The following is a 26,869-nucleotide window of genomic DNA, read 5'->3' as shown; positions in this document are numbered from 1 at the left end:
ATCCGTTTAATATGTGCTGGACCCTGATTTCTAATTTGCTTTATCAGATTTTCATCAGTCATTGTAAAACCAGTTTTCTGGTCTTCTTTCCACCTGGCCCGTAGCTGAATATATTGAAACCAAGTTTGAACAATCTTCTCATCTCGCAAGAGGCTGTATGGTTTCAGACACCAGACATTTCTTTCCAAGCTTAAAATCTCCTTATACGTAGTCACATCATGTTTAAAACCAACATTTATATTTTCTATTGCGTGTTTTGGAATTGCCCACAATGGTATCTTACAGTCTAACTTATGTCTATACTTCTTCCAAACTCTCAGCAATGCCTGTCTTAAAATATGCACTCTAAACACATTATCTACCTTCTTATCATACAACAAATATGCATGCCAGCCAAACAACAAGTCGTGGCCCTCAAGATTTAATAATCTCTCTTGTGTCAAATTAATCCAATCACTTATTCCTGCTAACGCAGCAGCTTCATAATATAATTTAAGATTGGGCATTTTAAGACCACCTCTTTCACGAGTATCCTGCATAATCTTAAGTTTAACTCGTGGCCTTTTCCCTGCCCAAACAAATTTATTGATACCTCGCTGCCATTCCTCCAGATTAGAATCTTTCTTAAGAACCGGTATCATTTGAAATAAGAATAAAAATTTAGGCAGGACATTCATTTTCACTGCTGTAATTCGCCCCAACAAAGACAATTGCAGTTTTTCCCAACTCTCCATTTCTTTTTGGATTTTTCCCCATAATTTTTCATAGTTATTTTTATATAGTTTTGTATTAGAGGGCGACAAAAGCACCCCCAAATATTTGACCCTTTTAACAATCTCAAATCCAGTTAACCCTTCTAAAAGGGCCTTTTGCGATACTGTCATGTTTTTAGCCAGAATTTTAGTTTTTTGTGCATTAACTTTAAATCCAGAGACCTTCCCATATTGCATTATTATCTCCATCAGGTCCACAACAGAGTTCTCCGGCTGGGTCACTGTAACAACCGGATCGTCTGCGAACGCTCTCAATCTATAATCCTGATCTCTAATTTGTATACCCTTAATTCTTTCCGAGTTCCGTATTTTTACCAATAATATCTCCAATGTTAACACAAATAACAAAGGCGATAACGGGCACCCTTGCCTTGTACCCTTCTCAATATTACATGCTTCTGTCAAGCTATTATTAACTATTATTCGGGCTGTTTGTTTTTGATATAATGCCCTAATTGGTTGCAAAAATTTATCCCCAAAATTCATTTTATCTAAAACTTTCATCAAAAATTGCCAATTCAATTGATCAAAGGCTTTTTCAGCATCTAAAAAAATTAGCGCCGCAGGGATCTGGTTGTTCCTTTCCAAAAATTCTAACACATCAACTATATGCCTCACGTTATTTTTCATTTGCCTACCACTAATAAACCCAGTTTGGTCCCCATGAATCACCTGTTGCAGAACCCTCATCAATCTATTAGCCAACACCTTAGCAAATATCTTGTAATCTGTATTTAAAAGTGATATCGGTCTATAGTTTTTTACTTGAGTAACATCTTGGTCTTCCTTTGGAATCAAAGAGATAAAAGCAGTTCTCCAAGATGGAGGCACCTTTCCCCCTCTCTGAATTATCTGGAACAATTCCTTTAACGGTTTTATCAACTCTAATTGTAAATTTTTGTAGTAAGCCGCAGTCAAACCATCCGTACCTGGCGCTTTATCCACCTTCAACTCCTTAATTGCTGTAAGAATTTCTTCTTCTGTAATCAATTGATTAATCTCCTCTTTTTGTGCTTGCGTAAGAACCGGGATGCTAGCATTCTCCAAATATACATCAATGTCTTTTTCATTAATCTTCTCCTTAGCATATAATTTAGAATAAAAATCCACAAAGGCTTCCTTAATAAGATCCTGTTGAAACACAACCTTTCCCTTATGCTCAATTTTGTCTATATTAGAAGCCCTTTGCTTTTTCCTTAGTCTGTAAGCTAGCCATCTACCTGGCTTATTAGCATTGCAAAAAGTATTATGCCTGGCAAACCGCAAATTGGTTGCCACCTGGTCAGCCATTAGTTTATCAAATTGTCCTCTTAATAGCTTAATAACCTCCTTAGTCTTCACATCCAATGGGTTCAAAATCAAGGCCTTCTCTTTTTCCTTAATTTCATTCTCCAATTCTTTCCTTCTAGCTTCCAAAGTACGTCTGTGTTTATTATTCATATATATCAACACCCCTCTCATATAGGCCTTGCTAGCATCCCAAACCATGTCCATAGAAGTATCCTTATTCATATTAATTTCAAAAAAATCCTTCATCCGCTGCTTACATTCTTCCACATTTTTCTGATTTCTAAACAAGTTCTCATTTACGCGCCACGAGCGCCTATCTCTATTGTCCTTATTGATCTCTAACCATACTGGACTATGGTCAGAAATAGCTCTTGCACAGATCTTTACCTTCTTAATCCTAGAAAAAAAGTCATTAGTCAACAAAATGAAGTCAATCCTGGAAAAAGATTGATGTCTATCAGAAAAAAAAGTATAATCCTTTTCATGTGGGTGTGTGTCACGCCAAATATCTCGCAGTTCCAAATCATCCTTCATTTCAAAAAAAGATTTAGGCAATCTGGCATGACACGGAACACGCTTAAAAAAACCAGCCTTATCCATCTGTACATCCAAAACACCATTCCAGTCCCCCATAAAAATAAACGATTTGTAATCCAACTGAGTAAGCTTTGTATGAAGTAAACTAAAAAAGTCAGCTTGTTGTTGATTAGGAGCATACAGTCCAACTAAAAGCGTTTTTTTGCCTTCTAGCAACAAGTCTATCATAACGTATCTTCCATGCTTATCTGCTTCAATTAAGTCCGCTGTTAAGGCACTTTTAACATAAACAACCACTCCGTTTTTCTTATTCATTGCAGAGGCAACAAATTGCGTGCCCAACCTTGAGTTCGATAAATACTTTTGGTCCATAACCCTAATATGCGTTTCTTGCAAGCATATAACATCAATCTTGAATTGTTTTAAATGTAGAGAGCGTTGCAGTAGTCCAGACGAGAGGTCATGAGCGCGTGAGTGACCGTGCATAAGTCATCCCGGCCTAGATAGGGCCGCAACTGGCGCACCAGGCGAACCTGGGCAAAAGCCCCCCTAGTCACAGCCACTATATGATCTTCCAAGGTAAGCCGTGAATCTAGGAGGACTCCCAAGTTGGACTCCCAAGGTTGGATGTGAGGTTAGTGTTACTAGAGGCAGTCCCACTAAGAATGGCAAAAAAAGTTACAGAGGAAATTTTTGGACCCAAGTGTACAGGAGGATGGGCTTGTGCTAACAGGAGAGAAGCCACATTAAACAATTTTGTGTGTCGTCAGCCTGGATCCTGATGAAGCATGTAGCTGGCAAGTATATATATATATACCAAGTATATATAGGGCCTGTAGTGCTGGATTTTTTTCTATCTTTGTTTAATTTTTTAATGCCTCAATTTCAACTATTGTACAGTGGAAGCTGCTAGCCAGTCATTTGCTTAGAATTTGATATTGCTTCTACTTGAATCAAACCTGGAGGTTTGGTGGTTGGGGAAGAATTGCAGCTGGTAAATGAATGTATTGGGAAAGGCATTAGAGTGTTTGTGGTTTGACAGATTCTTTTATTGTCATCTTACTTCCCTGCTGCTGAGGATCTCTGTGGAAACAGTTGTGGGGAGTGTATAGTAGAGGAAAATATGGGTAGTGGTTGAGTGATTCCAGTTGCCAGAGAGTTGAGAAGTGGAGCAGGGGCAAAGGAAGGCAGAGTTGGGGATGGGATGAGGACAGGTGAGGCTATTACAATAATGGATGGACAGGGAGATATATGAATGGGGATTTGAGGACTGTCCCATCAACCAGCCTTCAGTGATCATCCCTAATACTGGGTCACCAGATTCTATAAAGCCCCAGGCTCCAGCTGATGCTTTAAAAAAACATATTGGTGTGCAATAAAATCATCCACATGGCCAGCCATATAGCAACAGCAGAAATGCAGACTGGTTTTCTCACAGACCAATAATGTGATATGCTCTCACTTCCATTGCTGTTCCTGATCAGGGTGCCCAAAGACTTCACCACAGGGCACATTCAGGTTCCAAAGATGTACTAGATGTTGGGTGATGAGATGCCTCACTTATTTGTTTAGGATGACTACTGTAGCAGGAACTTAATCCTTCCTCCCAGTCATCAATCATTGTCCTCCATGGCCAGTTTTTCCTGAGCTGCTAAGTTGCTTATCCCCTTCTGAAATGAACATTGTATTTTGTTTCTTTCTCTGGTAGACTGGTGAAACACTGGACTTTCCTTTTTTACAACTTTACCGGTGGAAAATGAGAAGCAGGGGCTATGCTGGTTCACTGATGTAATAAAATGAGCTTAAAAACAACAACAGGTGAGATTGACAAAAGCTCTGCCGTACTTTCTAGATAAAAAATAATAATAATTGTAAAACGGATGCTTTGTTTTTGGTCCACCAATGTACCAGGCAAGAAGGAATGAAAAAGGGAGTCAGTGAAGGAGGTCCATCAAAGAAATTTACATGCCATTAGTACTTGTTTTCGTGGTGCATGTGGGAAGGGTAAAGAAAAAAGGGGGATCCATCAGTCAGGTGCCATAGTAAATGTAGTCCAGACAGAACCCCTGGCCATTACTGTGCTCAAAACAAAGGAAGAGGCAAAAATCCAGAAATAGGTTTCTGAAAGTGGTTTCATTTCCATGGAACGCAAGTGCTTAAGTATGGGCAAGTCTTGAGATGTACACCAGATCAACCCATTCATTCATGATTAAGTAAGTTATTACCCACAAGTGATATTCCATTAAAGAACAGGACATTTAGATTAAAACAATCATCGTCCTTATCATCTAGAATAGGTAAGACTATAACCTAAAAAGAATACAGGAGACTAATGAGTTACCTGCTATCCTTTCCTTGTAATACCATGCTACAATTTTTCATCAACTCTCCATTGCTGGTTAGTACTTGAGTATTCTTTCTAGTCCATTTCCTTCTCTTGTCTCCTGGAAACTGCCTTTAACACCTGGATTTAATAAAACCTGAAACCCAAATACATCATTAAAAACTTCATTCTCTCTTCGTAATGATATATATGTTCAAAACCAAAGGAAACTGGGGTACTTTCTGCTATAAATCCTCCCATGTTCCATTTAATCCCAATTCTAATTTAGAAACTTCCTTTTTTTCATTTTCAGTACTCATGTGCTTATTCCGATCTAATCAAGATTTATACTTGTATTAAAAGTCTTCACGGAATACCATGAAACCATAAAACTAGAACATACACTCATGTTATAAGTCCATCTGCAGATAAACTGACTTTCCAATTTTTAACTAAAATTCCATGAAAAATGAGGGCGCTTTATCCACATATGGCATGTTTTTTTTTAACATTTTGAAAAACATTTTGCATTTATTATGCACACATTAAAATATGTGAGTTTTACATGTCCCAAAATGGGGAAGATGTATGCCATATTTTTCCACTATCAATTTTATATCTATATGTCACTGTAGATGACACTGGATTGTCTAAAATTAGACTGACCTTGGCTGACCTCAATAGAAATAGCATTTAGACTTATATACAACTTCAAAGTGCCATACAGCACTCTGTAAGAGGTTTACAGAGTCAGCATATTGTCCCCAACAATCTGGGTCCTCATTTTACCAACCTTGGAAGGATAATATACATATATATATAATTAGGTTTTATAGGATTAGGAATAAGATGGGGTTGGGATTGGGGTTGGGATTTGGGTTAGGGTTAGGGTTGGGGTTGAGGTTAGGGTTTTTTCAAATAACATTCTTAATATTTAGCAAGCAGCATAATGTCTGGGTTCATGTTCATTTAAAAAAACAATGAGTAATAGTTAATTATCATAAACAATAAGTTAATCACTCGATGGTCTTCTTCTTGCTAATATATATTCAAAATCATCTATCACATTCCTTTCTCTCTAACTCATTTTTCTAGCCATTGATAGAAATTATCCCATGTTCTAAAATACTCTGAGCTTTCTCTTTTATTTTTAAAGTCAATCTATCCATTTCTGCACACTCTAAAATTTTCTCAATTAATTCTTCAGTTGGCAAATTTTCATTTTTCCAATGTTGGGCAAATACAATTCTTGCTGCAGTTAGTACGTGTAGAATTCAATATATACAGTCTTTCTCATAATTTGCTCCTATTATTTCTAAAAAAAAATTCTGGCTTAGTCTATTTATTTTTTAGTCATTTTCTCCAGCCATAAGTGTATTTTTAACCAAAACCTTTTTTCTTTAGGGCATGTCCACCAGATATGATAATAAGTACCTGGTTTTTATTTGCATTTCCAACACTTGTTTGAAGTATTTTTAAACATTTTTGCTACTCTTACTGGTGTCATATGCCATCTGTAAAACATTTTATATAAGTTTTCTTTATATGCTACTGCTTTAGTTAATTTAACATTTCTTTCCCATAACTTTGGCCAGTTTTCTAATTATATATTATATCCAAAGTTCTTTGCCCATATTATCATTGTTTCTTTTACTAGTTCTTCCTCCACTCTTTCTTTCTTTCTTTCTTTCTTTCTTTCTTTCTTTCTTTCTTTCTTTCTTTCTTTCTTTCTTTCTTTCTTTCTTTCTTTCTTTCTTTCTTTCTTTCTTTCTTTCTTTCTTATTGGGACTTATATGCCGCCCTATCTCCCGAAGGACTCAGGGCGGCTAACAACAATAAAACACAATAATACAAATGTTAAAAAAAAGATTAAACTAACAAGCCCCAGTGATAAAATATTAAAAACATTTTTTTAAAAAAATCCCCTATCGTCAGTCCAGGTCAGCCTGATGGAAAAGAAATGTTTTGAGGTCATGACAAAAGGACCAGAGATCCAGGGCCATCCGGAGATCAAGGGGAAGTGATTCCACAGGGCAGGTGCTCCCACAGAGAAGGCCCTCCCCCTGGAGGTCGCCAGCCAACATTGTCTAGCTGATGGAAAGTCATTCCTGGCAGCAGACGGTCCTGCAAATATCCCGGGCCTAAGTTTAACAGATATTTATAGAGTTTCTTAATCAACTTTTCATCTCTTTTTAACAGTATCTGGTCAAATTCTGTCTGTTCTTTATAAAATCCCATTGTTTTAACATCTTTTTCATATCTTGTTTCGATTTGCAAATATGCCCACTGTTATGTATTGGGCTTGTGGTGTTACACCACGTGCATTGCTGGAGGAGCTAATGGCTCTCCAGCAACCCAGACAGGCCGTCTCTGGTCCTGCAATTGGTCAGCTCCAGGCAGCAAGTGTGGGTTCAAACCTATTGGCTGCCACCTAGGGGCTAGACTATATATTGTGGCTGGTTGCGGTCCAAGCTTGGGTACAGTTCCAGCAAGAATAAAAGTATGAGTTATTCTGTACTCAGCCTCGTGTCATCATTCCTGCTTTCCAGAGCCCACGACTTAACAGTGCCGACGAAGCCACCGGGGGTGCAGTGCAGACAGTTCAGCCCTCCAAACCTTCAAAAGTCGAAGATTCGGTCCATCTTGAGGTTGCCAAATGTGCCGGAGAATCGTCAGAAGAAGAAGAATCCAAATTCAAAAAAGTCCAAAGGCAACCAAACGCACAAAACCGCAGCAGCCACCAGTGAGAGAACGATCACAAGGCAGTTCTCTTACCGAGATGTAAAGGGTGCAGAGGCAACCATATTCGCACCAACTGCAGATTTTGTTCAGCCATGTGTAGAGCTTGTGGAAGAACTGGCCACATTGCGATGGTTTGCAGAGCCCGCCAGAGAGACAGGCCACCCAAACACCAGTCAGAGGAACTGACTAGGAGAGGTACTGGGGCCCAGGGTCCAGTTAGTGTGGGGTTCTTCAGAAGCCAGAGAAGCATTTGCTGCACCGGGGCTCGACGCCCCCTCAAGCCTAAACTTAAGCTCTTGGTAGAGCTACAAGGAGTTCCATGTAAGATGGAATTGGACTCCGGCTTGGCAGTATTGATTATTTCGCAAGACACATTTGACTTCGTGTGTAGGCACAGTAACAATTGGGCTAAACTAAGACCCTCAGATATCATTTTAATGGATTTTCAGAATGCTCACATTAAAGTTAAGGGTGAAGCCTCATTATTGGTAAAATTTAAAGCGTTTTTGGGGCACCTGGATGTAATAGTAGTAGGGGGCCAAAGAACGAGTCTTATTGGACTTGATTGGTTTGATGCCTTAGGTATTCAGATTACTGGCATAAACCGGACACAAACTGCAGACCTCATGACTATTTGCAAAGAATACGCAGATGTTTTTGATTCAACCTTGGGGACATATAGTGGTCCGCCAATTTCTTTTAAGTTAGATCCTAACGTTGTTCCAATTAGGGTTAAACCTTGCAGGGTTCCCTTTGCCTTAAAGCACAAAATTGATTCCAAAATCGATAAGCTTGTAGAACAGGGTGTGTTACAGCCTGTTGATGGGGGGGGGGGGAAGTGGGAAACTCCTATTGTCACCCCACTGAATTCAAATGGGGAAGTTCGCATTTGTGCTGATTATAAATGCACATTAAATAAGGCCCTCAAACAACATGCTTACCCAGTTCCTATAGTCAACCATATTTTAGCCTCCTTGCAAGGTAGAACCATTTTTGCTAAACTTGATTTAGCACAGGCCTATCAGCAATTGCTGGTTGACGAGGCCACAGACGTGGCTCAAACAATCGTGACTCACAGACGGGCATTCAAAGTCAAACGCTTACAGTTTGGAGTCAGTGTTGCACCAGGTATTTTCCAAGGGATTATGGAATGCACACTTAAGGGTATTCAGGGCATCTGCCCTTATTTTGATGATGTTCTTATTGCTGGGGAATCCCCAGAAGTGTTGGTCAGAAGGCTCAGGGCTGTTTTGCAGAGGCTTTGCGAAGCGGGCCTCAAACTAAAGAATAACAAATGTAGTATTGGGGTCTCATCAACAGAATTCTTGTGGTTCTTCATTGATGCTAATGGTATTCACCCTGCTGATTCTAAAGTGAAGGCTATTAACATGGCTCCAAGGCCAAAATCCAAAGGAGAGCTGCAAGCATTTTTGGGCCTCCTAAATTTTTGTCACACATTCCTACCTCATAAGGCAGCAATAGCAGAGCCCCTCCACAGGCTGCTTGATAGAAAAGCTTCTTGGAAATGGATTAACGTACATGAAAAAAGCTTCCAGGATTTGAAAGCCCTTCTAATAGAAAAGTCCACTGTAACTCATTACATAGAGTCTAAACCTGTATGTCTTGCATGTGGTGCATCTCCCTATGGGGTGGGGGCAGTCTTAAGCCACATAGAGAAAAATGGGAAACAGGTTCCTATTGCATTTTACTCTAGGACCTTATCCTCTGCTGAGCGCAACTGTGCACAGATTGATAAAGAAGCCCTGGCCATAGCTGCTGGAGTTAAGAAATTTCATGATTATCTCCAAGAATGTTGAGATGGTCTATTTTTTTTGTCTGCATACAATTTTAAGTTAATTCATAAACCAGGGAAGGAAATGGGTCATGCTGATGGCCTCAGCAGACTACCACTGCCACTAATGGATCCTGATCCAGATCCTGCTGCTAGAATACTGTCCATATAGGACTTACCAGAGTTTCCCCTCCATGCAGGGGATATTGCTGCTGAAACTGCCACAGATAAAATTCTGAGTAGAGTGTTGTCATGGGTATACATCGGCTGGTTGGAAAAAAGTCCAGGCTCTGAATTTTGTCAGGAGACATGAGTTGTCTGCACATAAGGGCTGCATTTTATGGGGGAACAGAGTCATAATTCCCACTTCACTAAGAGACAGGGTCTTAGACTCTTTACATGAAGGCCATCCAGGCATTGTCAGAATGAAAGCTTTAGCTAGAAGCTACATTTGGTGGCCTGGCCTTGATAAGGCTATAGAGGATCAAGTTCATGGTTGTTATACATGCCAGCAATCTGGGCCTGAAATGCCTCAGGCCCCAGGTCACAGGTGGGAGGAAACGCACACTCCCTGGTCTAGGATTCACATAGACTATGCTGGGCCTTTTCAGGGGTAGCTCTACCTTATACTAATGGATAGCCACTCCAAATGGCTGGAAGCAATTCCAGTTCCAAACATGACTACTGCTAGGACCACCCAGGTGGAATGGAATCTGAGGAAGAACCAGGAAGCACAGAAGTGCAACATGGAATCCCTGACCAAGCGAGCCAGCCGAACCTCAGCAACCACTGTGCCTACTCTGCAGAACAGACTGACTCTGGGGTGCGCCAACCTGGTGAGGCCAGCCAGAGCGTTTTGATTCCCCTTGACACTGGAGCACAAGGGGACATGGGTCTACCCAGCCCACTGGGTAAGCTGGTAGACCACAAAGTGAGGGGAACTCCAAGACGTTCCTCTAGGCCACACAAGCCTCCTGCGTACCTCACAGACTATATTGTAAAATAAAGTGTTGTGAAACTTGTACCACTACCTACAGAAACTTGGGCATTGTGAAACTGCCATTACTGCATTGTAAGCCTGTTCATGAGACGTTGTTTAATCTCATTGTAGCTCTTACTGCATTGGTAAGCCTGTTCAGACATTGTTTAATTTCATTGTAGCCACAGCAAATGTATGATTATTATTTATTTATTATTTATTTATTATTTTCATTATGGTTGTTGGGAGTGATTAATAAGTCTTGACAGTTGTTAAGACTATTTTGAGGGTGTCATAGCCTGATCTAAGAGGGGAGGGGTGTTATGTATTGGGCTTGTGGTGTTACACCATGTGCGTTACTGGAGGAGCTAATGGCTATCCAGCAACCCAGACAGGCCGTCTCCAGTCCTGCAATTGGTCAGCTCCAGGTGGCAAGCATGGGTTCAAACCTATTGGCTGCCGCCTAGGGGCTACACTATATATTGTGGCTGGCTGCGGCCCAAGCTTCGGTACAGTTCCAGCAAGAATAAAAGTATGAGTTATTCTGTACTCAGCCTCGTGTCATCATTCCTGCTCTCCAGACTTAACACCCACCATGATAGATCAATACCTTGTTCTTGTAAATCTTGTCTGTCTTTCAATTTTCCTTCATTGTCCAAGATATCTTTATAGGTCACAACTTTGTCGTAATTAATTAAATTTGGGTAAGCAAAAGCTTCCATTGTTGAAAGCCATCTAGGTAACTGGATATAAATTTTCATTCCCCCTCCCCCCGGATTCTAACCATGTGCCACCACGACTAGGATAGCTAGGTAAACGTGCATGGGATTAATAGTTGGAGGGGAGACCAACATAAAATCTCAGAGCAGGGGGTAGACTAAGTGGTAAAGCAAAAAATTCAAGCCAAATCAAAATATAGAAGAAGAGAATACTATGATAAACTACTTTCATGTAGTTTCCAAGAAAACAACATGGACATGTTCTTGAGCTCATGGAGAACTTGATTTGTAAGAAACCTTATTTAATGCCTTGTTGGAGCAGTGGGCTAATGCCTCCTTAAGTAACACCAGCTGCCTGCAATTAGTGCAGGTTCGCATCCCACCAGGCTCAAGGTTGACTCAGCCTTCCATCCTTCCGAGGTCGGTAAAATGAGGACCCAGATTGTTGGGGGCAATTAAGCTGACTTTGTAATAATGCCGCTTGGGGTGTGTGTGTGTGAAAGCCCTAACAAGCAGGCATATACATAGAATGAAGGCTACTGCTAAGCTTGTAAGCCGCCCTGAGTCTTCGGAGAAGGGCGGGATATAAATGGAATTAAAATAAAAAAATAAATAAATAAAATAATGCAGCCTGGAATAAGAGAAGTCAGTTTACAAATGTTGAGTCAATAGATTGCTCAGCTCCCTTGGCTGAAAAATGACTGACTGGATTCCTTTGAGTAAACCTGCTCTGAAATCCTGCTGAACTTTTCAAGAGAAGTGACGTGTTCTGTCTCTGCAACTCTGGGCCTATTTCCAGTGGTTTGGAGCCATGCTAGAAATGTAGGGAGTGTACAGAGGGTAGACTATTGATAAATAATTTTCTGTGTTGCATTTGCAAAAACAAAAATACAATATATAAAGGACCACGCTAGCAGCAATTTCACTTCATTCAAACAGACAAAAAATATATCTCATTCAACACTAGAAGCAATTTTGTGCTAAAAAGTCCCCCTTTTAAGAATCTATTGTATGTATGTATGCATGCACTTATTTTTTAGATTCATTTCCCACATTTCCTTTAAGAGCTCATAGCAGTGTTAATAGTCCTCCCTCATCCCATTTTGCTAGACAAAACTACCTTGTGCTGTGGTTTGGGCTGTTTGTCTCACAGACGCCAAAATCCTTTATAAGAAATCAATACAAAATGACAGATTTTTTTAAAAAACAAGACATTGATATAGTGGGCACTGAAGTCTTGCTTGCAGTGATGGATTATGACTGCTGTGTGGCAATATGTAGTCATTTACATTATGCTAATATAATGAATAAACAGTGGTGTATTCAACCCATGGCTGAGATTTGACTATTGGGCTTAATAAATTCTATGATTCATACCTTAGTGACTTTTAGATTGTCTTTCTGTGGCTCTAAGAAACTCAACCAATATTTCTGTGATCTTCATCCTGTGATGGCTCTGCTCTTGCTCTTCTACTCACTTTGCTGAAATTGCTCATCTACTAGTGGTTTTGACTTTTTAACTAAAATTCTATGAAAAATGAGGGCAGCTTATCTGCATATGGCATATTTTTCATCATTTTGGTTAATATTTTGGTTCAATATTTTGGTTAAAATATTGAGGTCAGCTTATGCATTGATGGAACTCTAGGTGAGTATATACAGTAGTTTTAAGTTATATTAATGTTTCATGGTATATGGTATATGTTTCATGGCTTTATAGATTTTAGTTTTATAGCTAGCACTAGTATTCATTTCATAGCATGGATTCATAGATTCATCTATTTAATAGTTTTAGTGCATAATTTGATAAGTATTTTATAGAGAATTAATTTTATAGGTTACCCTTATAAAATAAAAGCACCTGATAATTCCATAATTAATTCTGTATTGCCTAGTTGCTATTTTATTTTGATCAAAGACTGAAATAAATCTTTGGGGTATCAGAATTTCTTTAAATACCTATGGTTCAATGTCACATAGATATGTTTAAATTACATGCCTGTAACACCTGCAAGAATGAGCATGCTTCATAACACTTTTGAATGAGAACATCAGTAGCACTACTAGGAATAGTCATAACATTTTCATAAGTAAATCTTATGATTTTCAAGAGCAAGAAGTGTTTATTAGTGTTTCTGCACTGCAGCTTTGAAGGAGCCAGGAGTGAAACGACATGTCCACTACAGTTTGGATCTGAATTCCTTAGTTTCTTTGCCCATAGCATTTCCAGTAGTTCACCAGCTTCTGAATAAGATCCCTTCAGAGAAGATATTGCCATTCTCATAAACTGAACTCTCCATCTTCCAATGAATAATTGCCATATTGAAAAATTGTTTTGTTTGATTTGAGGACTAGCATGTAGATATATAGAAACCAAAAAATAAAACCCTTTTCCAGAAATTACTGCATCAATAATTTGATTGTTGTTATGACTCAAACTAATTCCTAAACTGTACCCTGCTGAAGATTTTGAGATTCTTTTGATACCAAAGAATACTTCCATTTGCCAGATGGCTTAGCATGTTTTATAACAGTCTCTTGCTTTTTAATATTCTCAAAAGTCCAGGTCCCCAGATGCTATCCTTGGTACCGATTATATATACCATACTTAAATATAAGTACAACCTAGATTAGTATTCAGTATTCTCCCTAATTGAATTCCTTTGAGGGTTTTTTAAATTTTGTAGTATATAAGACACAAAATATATAGCAGGATTTCATTACTGTGTCATTTTCTTTAAGTAATGTTATCTTAGTGTTCTCTTGTTTAAAACTGGAAAATCTCTTTGTCAAGTAGGTTTATCTATACCTTAAATAAATTGAAATCAGGTGGAGATCTGAAAACTGCTGTCACATTACACTTGATGTACGTGGGCAGTGGGGTAAGTTACTCTTTAGCCTCATACCTTTTGTATCAGATTATTTGAAATAATGCATTGTGTAGGTTTATTTATTTGAAATATGCATTATGTTTATCTGAAATAATATACACTTTCTCTATAAAGCTCTGTGTAAAAATTTTGTGATGGATGATTAAGGTGCTGCCCCTCCCCCGGAGACACAGGTTCAGGTCCACCCTCAGCCATGGAAACTTACCTGGCTGTTCTGGAGACTCTTCTTCAGCCCAGCCTCCCTCACGGGAGAGAGGTGGAAAAATAGGACGAGTCTGCAGTGCTTATGATGCCCAGGTCCTGAAGAAAAGACTGAATTTAAGTTTAACAAATAAATAAAATAAATGACTGCTGCTGGGTTCTGTGAAAAGTAATTACAGCTTCATTTGATTCAGTATCTAATTTATTCAGATCGATATAACAATCCTCATATATACATTGTTTTTGTTGGAATCTTTCAGTTCTGTTTAGTTTAGGTCAATCATAAATGGTCATTTATTTAGCAATTTGGTTTATGGGTTTGAGATGCTGAGCTAAGTGCTCTTCCTGTGCTGAACAAGATAAGGAAATGTATCTGTTTGCTTCAGCAAAAATAAGAGGTAACTCTTAATAGGATATAATAGATCCCAGTTGCACTGAATTCTGGATCAGTTCCAAATTCTCATCCTATTTTTTCCTAAGTTTTAAATGTTTGTTGACTTTATTATTCTTTTTTCAGTCTTGTTTTGGACTCATCCTGAATTTCCCTAGAATTAATTCCAGACTATGAATATTAAATATATGCTAAATTGTTTGGTCTTGTTAGTTTATTTCTACCACTCACAATTATCATAACACATTGATACATCGATAAAAAATATAGTAAAACACTCTTGATGTGATTTTAGTTGACTGTATGAAAAATACTGTAATTGATCTTGGATTAAATCAACATTCTATTGATTTTATGTTTTTATTGATGATAAAATTACGCTGCATATTAAAATATGCTATGTAATGTCACAATGAATACTACAAGGTCTGTAAATTATGTTTAGAAATGTTAGAAAATATCTACTGTACAAGCTCAGGTGTTTTGTAAGTCTTGTGAAGCATTTTTGTCGGTTTGGACCTAAAAATCTAAAGAAGACTAAAAGATCAAGAAAAAAAATGCGTGCAAATAGGATTAGTGGCAAAGAAGTACAATTTTGTTATAATATAACACAATTATTTATTAATATTGAATCTATTAAAGCATGAATGTGTTGATTTTGTAGCGTAGGAATCGACATGGAAGTGACTTAGTTCTTTTCCAATACCAGAAGGGAGTTTTCAAAAACAATGGTTATATTTCCCTGTATTTTAATTGAACTTTTATTGACAATTACAACTTTCCCTGGTGTACTACTCTGTTGGAATTTTCTCTTAATTTACCCGATGGCAGGGGTCCCCAACCCCCAACCCCCGGACCACAGCCCACCACAGGGCCACGGCCTTTTTGGACCCGGGCTGCGTGAGAGGTGGCTGGTGTGTGCATCCATCTCCAATCTTGTGAGTGGTTCCTCAAAGGCTTCTCTCTTGCGTGAGTGGAGCTGTGCACGTTTGTGCTGGCCTGTCACTCACACAGCCCAGTTCCCCTTTCCCCCCGCCCTCAGGCCAGGTCACCAAGCCACCTGCTCCCAATGCTCCAAAAGCAGAGTGGTGAGAGCAGAGGCTGAGCGGGATGAGTGCGCTCTGCTCAGCTTCATTAAGTCACCAAAGCTGTTTGAGCAGGACACCTGATCTGCTTTTGGAGTGTCATGCAACCTCCATGAGTATGAAAGAGCATAAGGCTTGTCTTTTGCAAATGTATGCAAGGGCAGCAATCTCACGCTGCTTCAGGCCTTCTGTCCCTTTGCAGCACCCCAGAGACTACTCTTCTTTCTTGTGTGAGTGGAGCTATATGTGCAAGTGATCTTGTGGCTCCATTCTACCCCACCTGGGCCCCTCGTTGCAAAGGTTGAGGACCACTGCCATATGGTCTCCATAACCTCTTTGCTTTCTCAAATTTTGTTTGAACTGTAAACCTCTTTTTAAATTTTGATGGAAAACTGCTGTCTATATACAGTGTGATTTAAGCAAGTAATGAGAAACACTTTTCTTCAGAAGTTAAGATTCTTAGCTAGCTATAGCAAAAATAAATAGAAAAGACTGAATACACAAGGTATGCTTTAAATACATGTTTTCATTGTTTTCAGATACTTCTGATTCAGGATTCTTGGCATGAAAATGGCTAATAGCACAGGAGTAAAGGATTTCTACTTCACTGAACTGTCTGATCTCCCTGCAGTGCACATATCTCTATTTGTGGTGGTTCTGCTGGCCTACCTGACCACTCTGGCAGGGAACGGGGCAATTCTTATAGCAACAGCGTCAGATGTCCACCTCCAGACTCCTATGTATTTCTTTCTGTGCAATTTATCTTTGTTGGATATCCTTTGTCCAACTGTCACTGTGCCAAAAATGCTCCAGACCTTCTTGTCAGAGGACAAGACAATATCGTTTGTTGGCTGCATGCTGCAACTCTTCTTCCTGATTTATGTAGTGGGCACTGAAATTTTTTTGCTTGCTCTGATGGCTTATGACCGCTATGTGGCGATATGCAGCCCCCTACACTACACCAATATTATGAGCAAACAACTATGTGCTCAGTTGGCAGCTGGGACCTGGCTAACTGGCTTCACAAATTCTATGATTCATACCTCATTGACCTTTACATTATCTTTCTGTGGGCCCAATAAAGTTAATCAATATTACTGTGACATCCCTCCCATTATGGCTCTTTCTTGCTCTTCCACATTTCTCCCTGAGCTTGTCCTCCTCCTTGTGGCTGGTGTTTTAGGGGGTGGTGCTTTTCTAGTTACCCTGATCTCTTATATCTATATAATTTCAGCTATCTTACAGATGCAGTCTGTTGAGGGCAGGCGAAAAGCATTTTCCACTTGTGGTTCCCACTTGGCTGTTGTTTGCCTCTTCTATGGGACAACTATTGCGACCTATGTCCGGCCCACTTCCACTTACTCACCCAAGAAAGACAGAATTGTTTCAATGTTGTATGGGATTCTTACTCCCATGATAAACCCAATGATCTACAGCCTGAGGAATAAGGAAGTTAAAAATGCTTTGGTCAAATCATTTAATATGCAAAGGGTTTTTTTGAGGGGTTAAGTTTGGGTTCCCTTCCCCTCGAATGTTATCAGAAGATGATGCGTATTTTTTGCAGCTTTTTGGTAAATTCTTTTCTGGCTCTTTCTATTGGAAAATTTATATCAATCTGTCCAGGTTTAATAACAACCACTTTCTTAGATAGCTAGACACAACCTCCCCCATCCCTTCTTGGATGAAAAAAGTCACTTCTGTAGGATAATTTGAGCTTTTGCTCCATTGGGAAAAAACAGGGAAAAGAGGAAGTTTTATTTTGCCTCAAACGGTAGACTACTTGGGCCTGTCCTACCATCAGGCTGATATGATTGCATCTCTCCATCTCCATTCACTGATATGATTATTTCACAATGGCAACCATGATAGAAGATGACAATGATATTGGAAAGGGGTTTATTTCAATCTTGAGACCAGGTCAACCACACTGTAGAGCACCTTATTCAAGTCTTTGAAGAAGGTCATTGAGCAACTTTACTATTTTTCTTTTGTTTTCAGTGCTGATTTGGAAACCAAACTGGGGAGATTTGCTGTAAAATGCTTGGTTGTGTATTCATTTTAATACTAAGATAGTCCAAATTTTAAACTTTGAAATGTTATAATATAATGTATTCTCTCTTGAGGACTGTTGTAGAATAAATATGTAGGAACATGAATTTATACCTATTGCATTTATTATGTACACACTAATATATGTGAGTTTTACATGTCCCAAATGGGGAAGATGTATGCCATATTTTTCACTATCAGTTTTACCGTATTTTCTGGCGTATAAGACGACTGGGCGTATAAGACGACCCCCTACATTTCCTGTTAAATTATAGGGTTTGGGCTATACCCGCCGTATAAGACTACCCCTCTTCCAACGCACACCAAATAAAAATTAAAAAACATCAGATTTGATTTTAATATGGTAATTTTAATTCAAATGCTTATGACATGCAGGTGCTTAGTAGAAAAACTGTCACTTATAAACATAAGGCTGTTTGTCATCAAACATGTAAACATAAAACAGTGCAAGTGGATTAAACTATAATAATAATAATAATAATAATAATAATAATAATAATAATAATAATAATAATAATAATAATAATGTTGGAGGGGACCTTGGAGGTCATCTAGTCCAACCCCGTGCTAAGGCAGGAAACCCTATACCATTTCAGACAAATGGCTGTCCAGTCTCTTCTTAAAAACTTCCAGTGTTGGAGCATTCACCACTTCTGGAGGCAGGTTGTTCCACTGGTTAATTGTTCTAACTGTCAGGAGGTTTCTCCTTAGTTCTAGGTTGCTTCTCTCCTTGATTAGTTTCCATCCATTACTTCTTGTCCTGCTTTCAGGTGCTTTGGAGAATAGCTTGACTCCCTCTTTGTGGCAGCCCCTGATTCCAGCAACCATTCCCTATTTTCCTAATTCACTTTTTCACTTTTCCTAATTCACTCTAAAGCTTTCCCTGCGCAGAGCCTTAAGTAACACAAGCTGCCTGCAATTAGTGCAGGTTCGCATCCCACCAGGCTCAAGGTTGACTCAGCTTTCCATCCTTCCAAGGTAGGTAAAATGAGGACCCAGATTGTTGGGGGCAATAAGCTGACTTTGTAATAATGCTGCTTGGGGGTGGTGGTGAAAGCCCTAATAAACAGGCATATACACAGAATGAAGGCTATTGCTAAGCACATTGATTTGTGCTTTAAATTGTAAGCCACCCTGAGTCTTCGGAGAAGGGCAGGATATAAATGGGATTTAAAAAAAAAGACCAAATGGGAGATCCGCTCCAGGTTTTCCAGCCAGCCCGCCCAGTTCCTGAGTCAAATGTGTCCTTAGAGCTAAGCCGCTGCTCTGGCTGCTGCCTTCCCCACCTGCCTTTCAAGTTGGGATAGACTACAGCTGCTCTTCAACTTTAGAAGAAAAGACGCCCAGACCCCAGCCTGTAAAAAATCATAGACTGCAGCTTCTTCTCCAATTGGTCCCGCTTTCCCTGCGCAGACTAAATGGGAGATCCGCTCCAGGTTTTCCAGCCAGCCCCGTCTCTAAATTTTCAGCACCCGGCGTATAAGACGACCCCTGACTTTTGAGAAGATTTTCATGGGTTAAAAAGTAGTCTTATACGCCAGAAACTACGGTATATCTATATGTCACTATAGATGACACTGGACTGTCTAAAATTAGACTAACTTTGACTGACCTCAATAGCAATAGCAAGTAGACTTATATAGAACTTCATAGTGCCATAAAGCACTCTGTAAGAGGTTTACAGAGTCAGCATATTGTCCCCAACAATCTGGGTCCTCATTTTACCAACCTTGCAAGGTTGGAAGGGTGAATCAATCTTGAACTGAGGATCGAACTCCTGGCAATGGACAGACTTAGCCTGCAATACTGCATTCTAACCATGTGCCACCATGGCTAGGATAGCTAGGTAAACATGCATGGGATTAATAATTGTAGGAGAGACCATCAGGAAATCTCAAAACAGGGGGCTTGACTAAGTGATAAAGAAAAAAATCAAACCAAATCAAAAAATAGAAGAAGACTATGATGAACTACTCTCATGTAATTTCCAGGAGAACAACATGGACATGTCTTTTAACATGTCATGCCCTGTTCACCGCCCTGAGTCCTTCGGGAGAAGGGCGGTATACAAATAAAATTAATAATAATAATAATAATAATAATAATAATAATAATAATAATAATAATAATAATAATGATGTTCATGAGGTCACCAGGAACTTGATTTGTAAGAAACCTTATTTACTGCAGACTTTTGCATAAACAAAAGATACAATATATGAAGGACCACACTGGCAGCAATTTCAATTCATTCAAGGAAACAGACAAAAAATATCTCATTCAACACTAGAAGCATTTTTGTGCTAAAATGTTCCCATTTTAAGAATCTATTGTATGTATGTATGCATGAACTTATTTTTTAGATTTATTTCCCGCATTTCCTTTAAGAGTTCATAGCAATCTTAATAGTCCTCCCTCATCCCATTTTGCTAGACAAAACTACCTTGTGCTTTGGTTTGGGCTGTTTGTCTCGTAGAAGCTAAAATGCTTTATAAGAAATCAATGGACAAATACAAAATAACAGATTTTTTTTAAAAAAACACAAGACAGGCAGTGATAGATTATCTGGAATATTGGAATGGTGGGGGAGTAGGAGGTGGCAACTTTAATCCATGCAGAAGGCATGGCAGAAATTGCAGCTGTGCAATTCACAAAATAAAAGCTCAGAACATAATTTGTCTTTCTGTTATAATGGTCACCAATGTCCAAACTCTGGTTTACAGGCAAAAAAGCGACACTTTGCTTTGAAGACAAGAGAGGGGGATATGAAAATAATACTGTAAGAAAGATCTTATTTTGTTATGTTTGTACCTTGTTCACAACTGAAGATTCAAAACCTCTATACAGAAAGTGTCACATATACACACAGAATGCTTGATGTGGATTAGAGCTGCACAATGGAAATAACCTTTTGAAGAAACCCGGTTCCAAGGAAACAAACAGTAGGTTTGTTTGAATAAGTGTAGTTCTTTGAGTTAAACTGGAGATGGATATCATTATTTCAATAATATTTGTACTTTTCTGCAGAACTCGAAGGAGATTATAGATTACAGATTAATAGGATTGTAAAGCCACTATTTTCATCTGATATTGTTATATCTTTTAAAAAAAAAAGAAATTCACCAAGTGCACTTCAATTCCAATGAAACTCAAATCCAACTGGTACCTAATTCCTTGGAGATCTTGGAGTCCCTAAACACACTCTTTGTCTTGATGCAGTCATTAGCATTTATTAAAGAGGAAGAGGTAGTGAAGACTTTGACGATTGGACCAATGATTGTTTTTGATGCCTGAATTGCCATGAGTATATTTTGCTTGACTTCACAGAAATTCTTCATCCTGTGGTTACTATATTAAAATAGACAGGAGAAACAAGAAAGGCAAGTGACTTCACTTTATTGGAAGAGTAATTTTATGTCATTAGACATTATCTAATGTCACCTGCCATGTTCTGGTGCCCTCTTGATGTGCAGGACTTTCCTTATGGACATATGGGGAAATATAGGGACTGCAGCCCAATCCATCTGGAGGCCAACAGATGAAGATCAGGAGGTCTAGTTTGTCTGCAGTCCTATTCTTTAATGAATCACTTGTCCTGAGTCAATGTCAGAAGGGAGTAGATTTTATGCACAGCTCTGACAGTCAACTAATAAGCTAAGCACATTTTGATTTCCTATTGTTTAACCTCGAACTGCAGAATGGGGAGGTCTAATTTAAGGCATGTCATTTGCAAATCTTAGACTACTAGGAGTTACATAAAAACTAATCTACCCCTTCTGATAAATACCTTATAGAATAACAAGAGCAATTCTAAGATAATCTGTTGCAGCAATTTGACTCTTATGCATTCCTAAACTAAATCTGAATTAAGAATATGCATTTGATGGATTTAAAAGTTGAATATTTGCAGTCAAATATTAAATTCATAGTTTATACCTTATACCTTACCGTTATTTTTATTACTATTGACACTGTGTTGTTAATTTAGATAGTGACTAAAGCCTCTTTTATACACAATGCTATAATAATGATTTGTCAGAAGAGAGTAGATTTTATCCATAGCTCTGACAAACAGTCAACTAATGAGCTCAGCACATTTTGATTTCCTAATGTTAACCTCAAACTGCAGAATGGAGAGGTGTAATTTAAGGCATTTTGAGGAAGGTTTAGTAACAGCCTTGAAAATATTATACTTTTTGCACTGTATTGTTATCATTGGTGAATTGAAACCCATTTTGTTTTGTGTTTGTGAAAAAGACGGTCTTAACTGATTCATGTCTGCTATTAATAGAGATTTTAAAGGATAAAATGTTATTTCCAAATCTAAGGCTAGTACGAATTTCATAAAAACTAATCAGCCCTTTGTGATAAGTGCCTTACAGAATAATAAGAGCAATTTTAAGATAGCCTGTTGCAGCAATTTGACTCTCTTATATATTCCTGAACTAAATCTGAATTAAGAATATGCATTTGATGGCTTTCAAGGTTGAATATATGCAGTTAAATATTAGATTCATAGTTTATACCCTACAGTTATTTTTATCAGTATTGACTCTGTGTTGTTAATTTAGATAGTGACTAAAGCCTCTTTTAAACACAATGTTATAATAATAATTTGCTCTTCATCTCTTCTTCCTGTGTTAATATTTATATAGCACTAACCATTTATACTTACTTTTATAATATAATTAAATACAGAAAAGGAAAAAGAAATGACAGCAAGAGAGTGAAGAACTTGAGATGATTTCCAATCTCTTTCATGCTTTATCATTGACCATGAAGGGATAATGGATCTGCACCACTAAAGCCTCCAAAGTTTAACACTGATCATTAGCCCTAGTTACCAAGAGAAAGAGACACTATCTGTCTACTGATGTAGTTTCCTTTTCCATGGTGGTCCTCTTCCCAACATCCCATTTCCAACCACCCTCAGTAGTATGCAGAAGAAAATGGAAGAAATGTAGGTGATAGTCTGCATCTCCGCTATACTCTAAAATCCCAAAATGTATATTCTTTTAGCAAACCTCTTTTGCATTGTCTTGTTTCAGGTGCTCCTGTTGATCAATCTGATTGCCAGAAAGATGGAGAGAAGCAACACAACTGTGTTGATGGACTTCTATGTGACTGAACTGTCTGATCTCCCTGAAGTGCAGACTGTTCTCTTTGTGGTGATTCTGCTGATCTACTTGACCACCCTGGCAGGGAATGGGGCAATTCTCATGGCAATAGGAACAGATGCTCACCTCCAAACTCCAATGTACTTCTTTCTAAGTAATTTATCAGTGCTGGACATCCTTTGTCCAACGGTCATTGTACCAAAGATGCTCCAGATATTCTTGTCAAAGGACAAGAAAATATCATTTGTGGGCTGTGTGATTCAACTATTCTTCCTCATTGATGTGTTGGGCACTGAAATCTTCTTGCTTGCAGTGATGGCTTATGACCGCTATGTGGCAATATGTAGTCCTTTACGTTATGCTAATATAATGAATAAACAGCGGTGTATTCAACTGATGGCTATGATTTGGCTACTGGGCTTAATTAATTCTATGATTCATACCTCATTGACTTTTAGATTGTCTTTTTGTGGCTCTAAGAAACTCAACCAATATTTCTGTGATCTTCAGCCTGTGATGGCTCTCTCTTGCTCTTCTACTTACCTTGCTGAAGTTGCTCATCTACTAGTGGCTGGTATTATAGGTAGTGGGGCTTTTCTGATCACGCTGATCTCTTACATCTACATAATTTCTACCATCTTGCGCATGCCTTCCACTGAGGGGAGGCACAAAGCCTTCTCTACCTGTGGTTCTCATTTGACTGTTGTATGTCTTTTCTATGGGGCCACCATTGCTACCTATGCCCGTCCCACGTCTTCTTATTCAGGCAAACAGGGCAGAATAATTTCCATGCTATATGGGATAATCACTCCCATGCTGAACCCTATGATCTACAGTCTGAGAAATAAGGAAGTTAAGAAAGCTTTGAACAAAGTCTTCAATCTGAAAAGGGTTTCATAAACATCTCCTTTCTTTCTTTAATGACCAAAATCTCTCATGTATTGGCATTGGCTTTTCTTTTTCTGATCTAGCCATACTGCCACTGTAAGGAGCCTAGGTAAACATTAGGATTGCCTGCTTTTGTTCAATATTTGCAATGGTATGCAGAAAAGACCTTGGGAAATTGGGCAAAGAGAGCTGCTAAGACAATGGTCAGATAAGAGACAACAAAGCCTACAGCTGGATAGGGCAAGAAGCTTAGATGGGGCACTCCTTAATTTCTTGGATTGTTAAAGAAATGGGGTGGGAGGGGGAGAAATGTACTTTCAGAGTTGCAAGATTTTGTCAATGTACTTAGAATTAACTCATCTAGTTGTGATGGTTTGCCCCACAAGCCTGACAATATTTCTAGTTTTGTACCTGTAAGAGAAGAACCAGTTTGTTGTGGCAATTAAGGCATCAGGGTAGAAATTGAGATACTGTGAATTCTAATCCTGCCTTAGGTACAAATCCAGCTAGGTGGCCTTGGGCTAGTTACTTTCTCTCAGTTCTAGGAAGGAGGCAAACCAGTTCCTAAAAATCTTGCCAAGAAAATTGCAGGGACTTGTCTGGGCAATTGCTGAGAAGCAGACATGATTGTGAAGGTAGAAAAAAAATCTGTAAAGAGGAGGCTGAAGGTTTTTGCTTTTCTTTCAGAACCATCAATTCCTGAGATATTAGAATGTATGAAATTTTGATATGACTGTATTTACAATGCAATGTTGCAATGTCCCACTCTGTTATCCTAAGTTACATTCTCATTTGTAGGTGAGGTTCCATCTACCATCTATCGAAAAGAAGGGAATTTTAATCTGTGATAAATGTGCTGGTATTTTCACTCAAAATAAATGATAGTTGTAAATTTTATGGATCCATAGTATTCTTCTATTAACTTTTGATATTTAAATAACAACAGCTTGATATCTAAATGCACTTTCCTTCCCTGTCTTAATTTTCTATGAATATTGTGAACTGCATGAAAGTGAGATGTACATAAGTTCTCATTATGTCAATGCTCCTCTTCAGCCCTCAAAAATTCCGATTTTGAATGGATAGATTAATATCTATTCCATCCCAACCTAACTCTCTTAGTGAGAAAGTTACTGATTACCTGAGATTAATGTGCCTCTCATGTTTGAGAACCTGGATTAGAGAACTCAGCTATTGTACTGAAATATCCCAACTCCAGTTTTTTTTATTTCTTATTTCCTCACTGACCACTTGTGATTGTCCTCTGTAGAGACAATCTGCCTGCAGTGCACATTTCTCTATTTGTGGTGATTCTGCTGACATACGTGAACACTTTGGCAGGGAACGGGGCTGTTCTTATAGCAATAGCAACAGATGCCCACCTCAAGACTCCTATGTATTTCTTTCTGTGCAATTTATCTTTGTTGGATATCCTTTGTCCAACTGTCACTGTGCCAAAAATGCTCCAGACCTTCTTGTCAGAGGACAAGACAATATCGTTTGTTGGCTGTATGCTGCAACTCTTCTTCCTCATTTATGTGGTAGTCACTGATTTTTTTTTACTTGCACTTATGCAGCCCTCTACACTACCCAAATGAGGTATGAGCCAGTGACTATGTGCTCAACTGGCAGCTGGGACCTGGCTAACAGGCTTCATGAATTCTATGATTCACACCTTACTGACTTTTACATTATCTTTCTGTTAATAAAGTTAATCAATATTACTGTGACATCCCTCCAATTATGGCTCTTTCTTGATCTTCCACATATCTTCCACACATCTACATGAGCTTCCACATATCTTCCACATCTTCCACACATCTACCCCCCTCCTTCTGGCTGGCATTTTAGGGGTGGTGCTTTTTGAGCTACCCTGATAGCTGATATTTATGTAATTTCAGCTATCTTGTACTTGCACTCTGCCAAGGGCAGGTAAAAAGCATGTTCCACTTGTGGTTCCCATTGGCTGTCATTTGCCTCTTCTGGGCGACCACACTAGTAGCAGTTCAACTCATTCAGAAATAAACAAACAAAAAACAAAACATTGCACCTATTTTTTAGATTTGTTTTCCACATTTCCTGTGGGAGCTGAAAGCAGTGTTAATAGTCTTCCCTCATCCTATTTTGGAAGAGAAAAGCTATCTTGTGAGGTGATTTGGGCTGTTTGGCCCATAGACATCAATAACCTTATTAAAAAATGGATAAATACAAGATAAGCCAGAGATTTCTTTTAATCAAGAAAGACAGAAATAGATTACCTGAATATTGGGATGTGATGGGAAATGGCAGTCTTTATCCATTTATTAGGCATAGCAGAAATTGCAATTGTGCAAGCCACAGAATAATAGCTCAAAACATCATTGTCTTTCTGTTATAATCACCAATATCTGAACTCTGGTTTACCATGAAAAAGGTATCCTTTGAAAACAAGAGAGGGGGATATGAAAATAATAAGTAAGATCTAATTTTATCATGGTTGTGCCCTGTTTACAACTGGAGATTTAAAACCTCTATACAGAAAGTGTCACATATACACACAGAATCCTTGATTTGGATTAGAGCTGCATAATGGAAATAACCTTTTGAAGTATCCCAGTCCCAAGGAAACAAAAAGTAAGTTTGCTTCAATAAGTGTAGTTCTTTGAGTTAAATTGGAGATATATATCATTAATATTTCAACAATATTTGTACTTTCCTGCAGAAAGTCCCTTTCAACTCAAAGGAGATTATTTCTTATAGATTAATAGGATTGTAAAGTCACTTTCTTCATTTACTGCTGTTGTATTTAAAAAAAAATCACCAAATGAACTTTAGTTCCAATGAAACTCAAATCCAACTGGTACCAAATTCCTTGGAGATCTTGGAGTCCCTAAACAGAATCTTTGTCTTGATGCTGTCATTCGCAATTGTTAAAGAGGAAGAGGTAGATGATTGGAGCAAAGATTGTTAATTTGATGCCTGAGTAGCCATGAGTTTATTTTGCTTGACTTCACAGAAATTCTTCATCCTTTGGTTACTATATTAATACAGACAGGAGAAACAAGAAAGGCAAGTGACTTCACGTTATTGGA

At 38.5% G+C, this 26,869-nt stretch overlaps 3 protein-coding genes across 3 annotated transcripts in view; 2 read left to right on the top strand and 1 right to left on the bottom strand.

The window, feature by feature from the left end:
* Positions 1–16,041, bottom strand: part of LOC310641137 (olfactory receptor 5J3-like) — a gene marked incomplete at both ends in the record, with an annotated part of 43,734 nt that extends 27,693 nt beyond the window's left edge. Inside the window, one exon of the mRNA XM_083363946.1 lies at positions 16,004–16,041. Within this exon, the coding sequence (XP_083220072.1) occupies positions 16,004–16,041 (38 nt within the window). The remainder of the gene's footprint in view (positions 1–16,003) is intronic.
* Positions 16,042–16,287: 246 nt separating this feature from the next.
* Positions 16,288–17,232, top strand: LOC310641089 (olfactory receptor 5V1-like; the record flags this gene model as incomplete). The annotated part of the gene is made up of 1 exon (XM_083363807.1): positions 16,288–17,232. The coding sequence occupies one exon, from the start codon at positions 16,288–16,290 to the stop codon at positions 17,230–17,232; it is 945 nt and encodes a 314-aa protein (XP_083219933.1).
* Positions 17,233–22,874: 5,642 nt separating this feature from the next.
* LOC310631930 (olfactory receptor 5V1-like) lies at positions 22,875–23,810 on the top strand (the record flags this gene model as incomplete). Its single annotated transcript, XM_083348713.1, has 1 exon — positions 22,875–23,810. The coding sequence occupies one exon, from the start codon at positions 22,875–22,877 to the stop codon at positions 23,808–23,810; it is 936 nt and encodes a 311-aa protein (XP_083204839.1).
* Between the last annotated feature and the right edge of the window lie 3,059 nt (positions 23,811–26,869).

Source organism: Vipera ursinii (genome assembly GCF_947247035.1).
Source record: "Vipera ursinii genome assembly, chromosome: 1".
NCBI lineage: Eukaryota > Metazoa > Chordata > Lepidosauria > Squamata > Viperidae > Vipera > Vipera ursinii.
The sequence above is the reverse complement of the archived record's forward strand: the minus strand, read 5'-3'. Positions and strand labels throughout refer to the sequence as shown.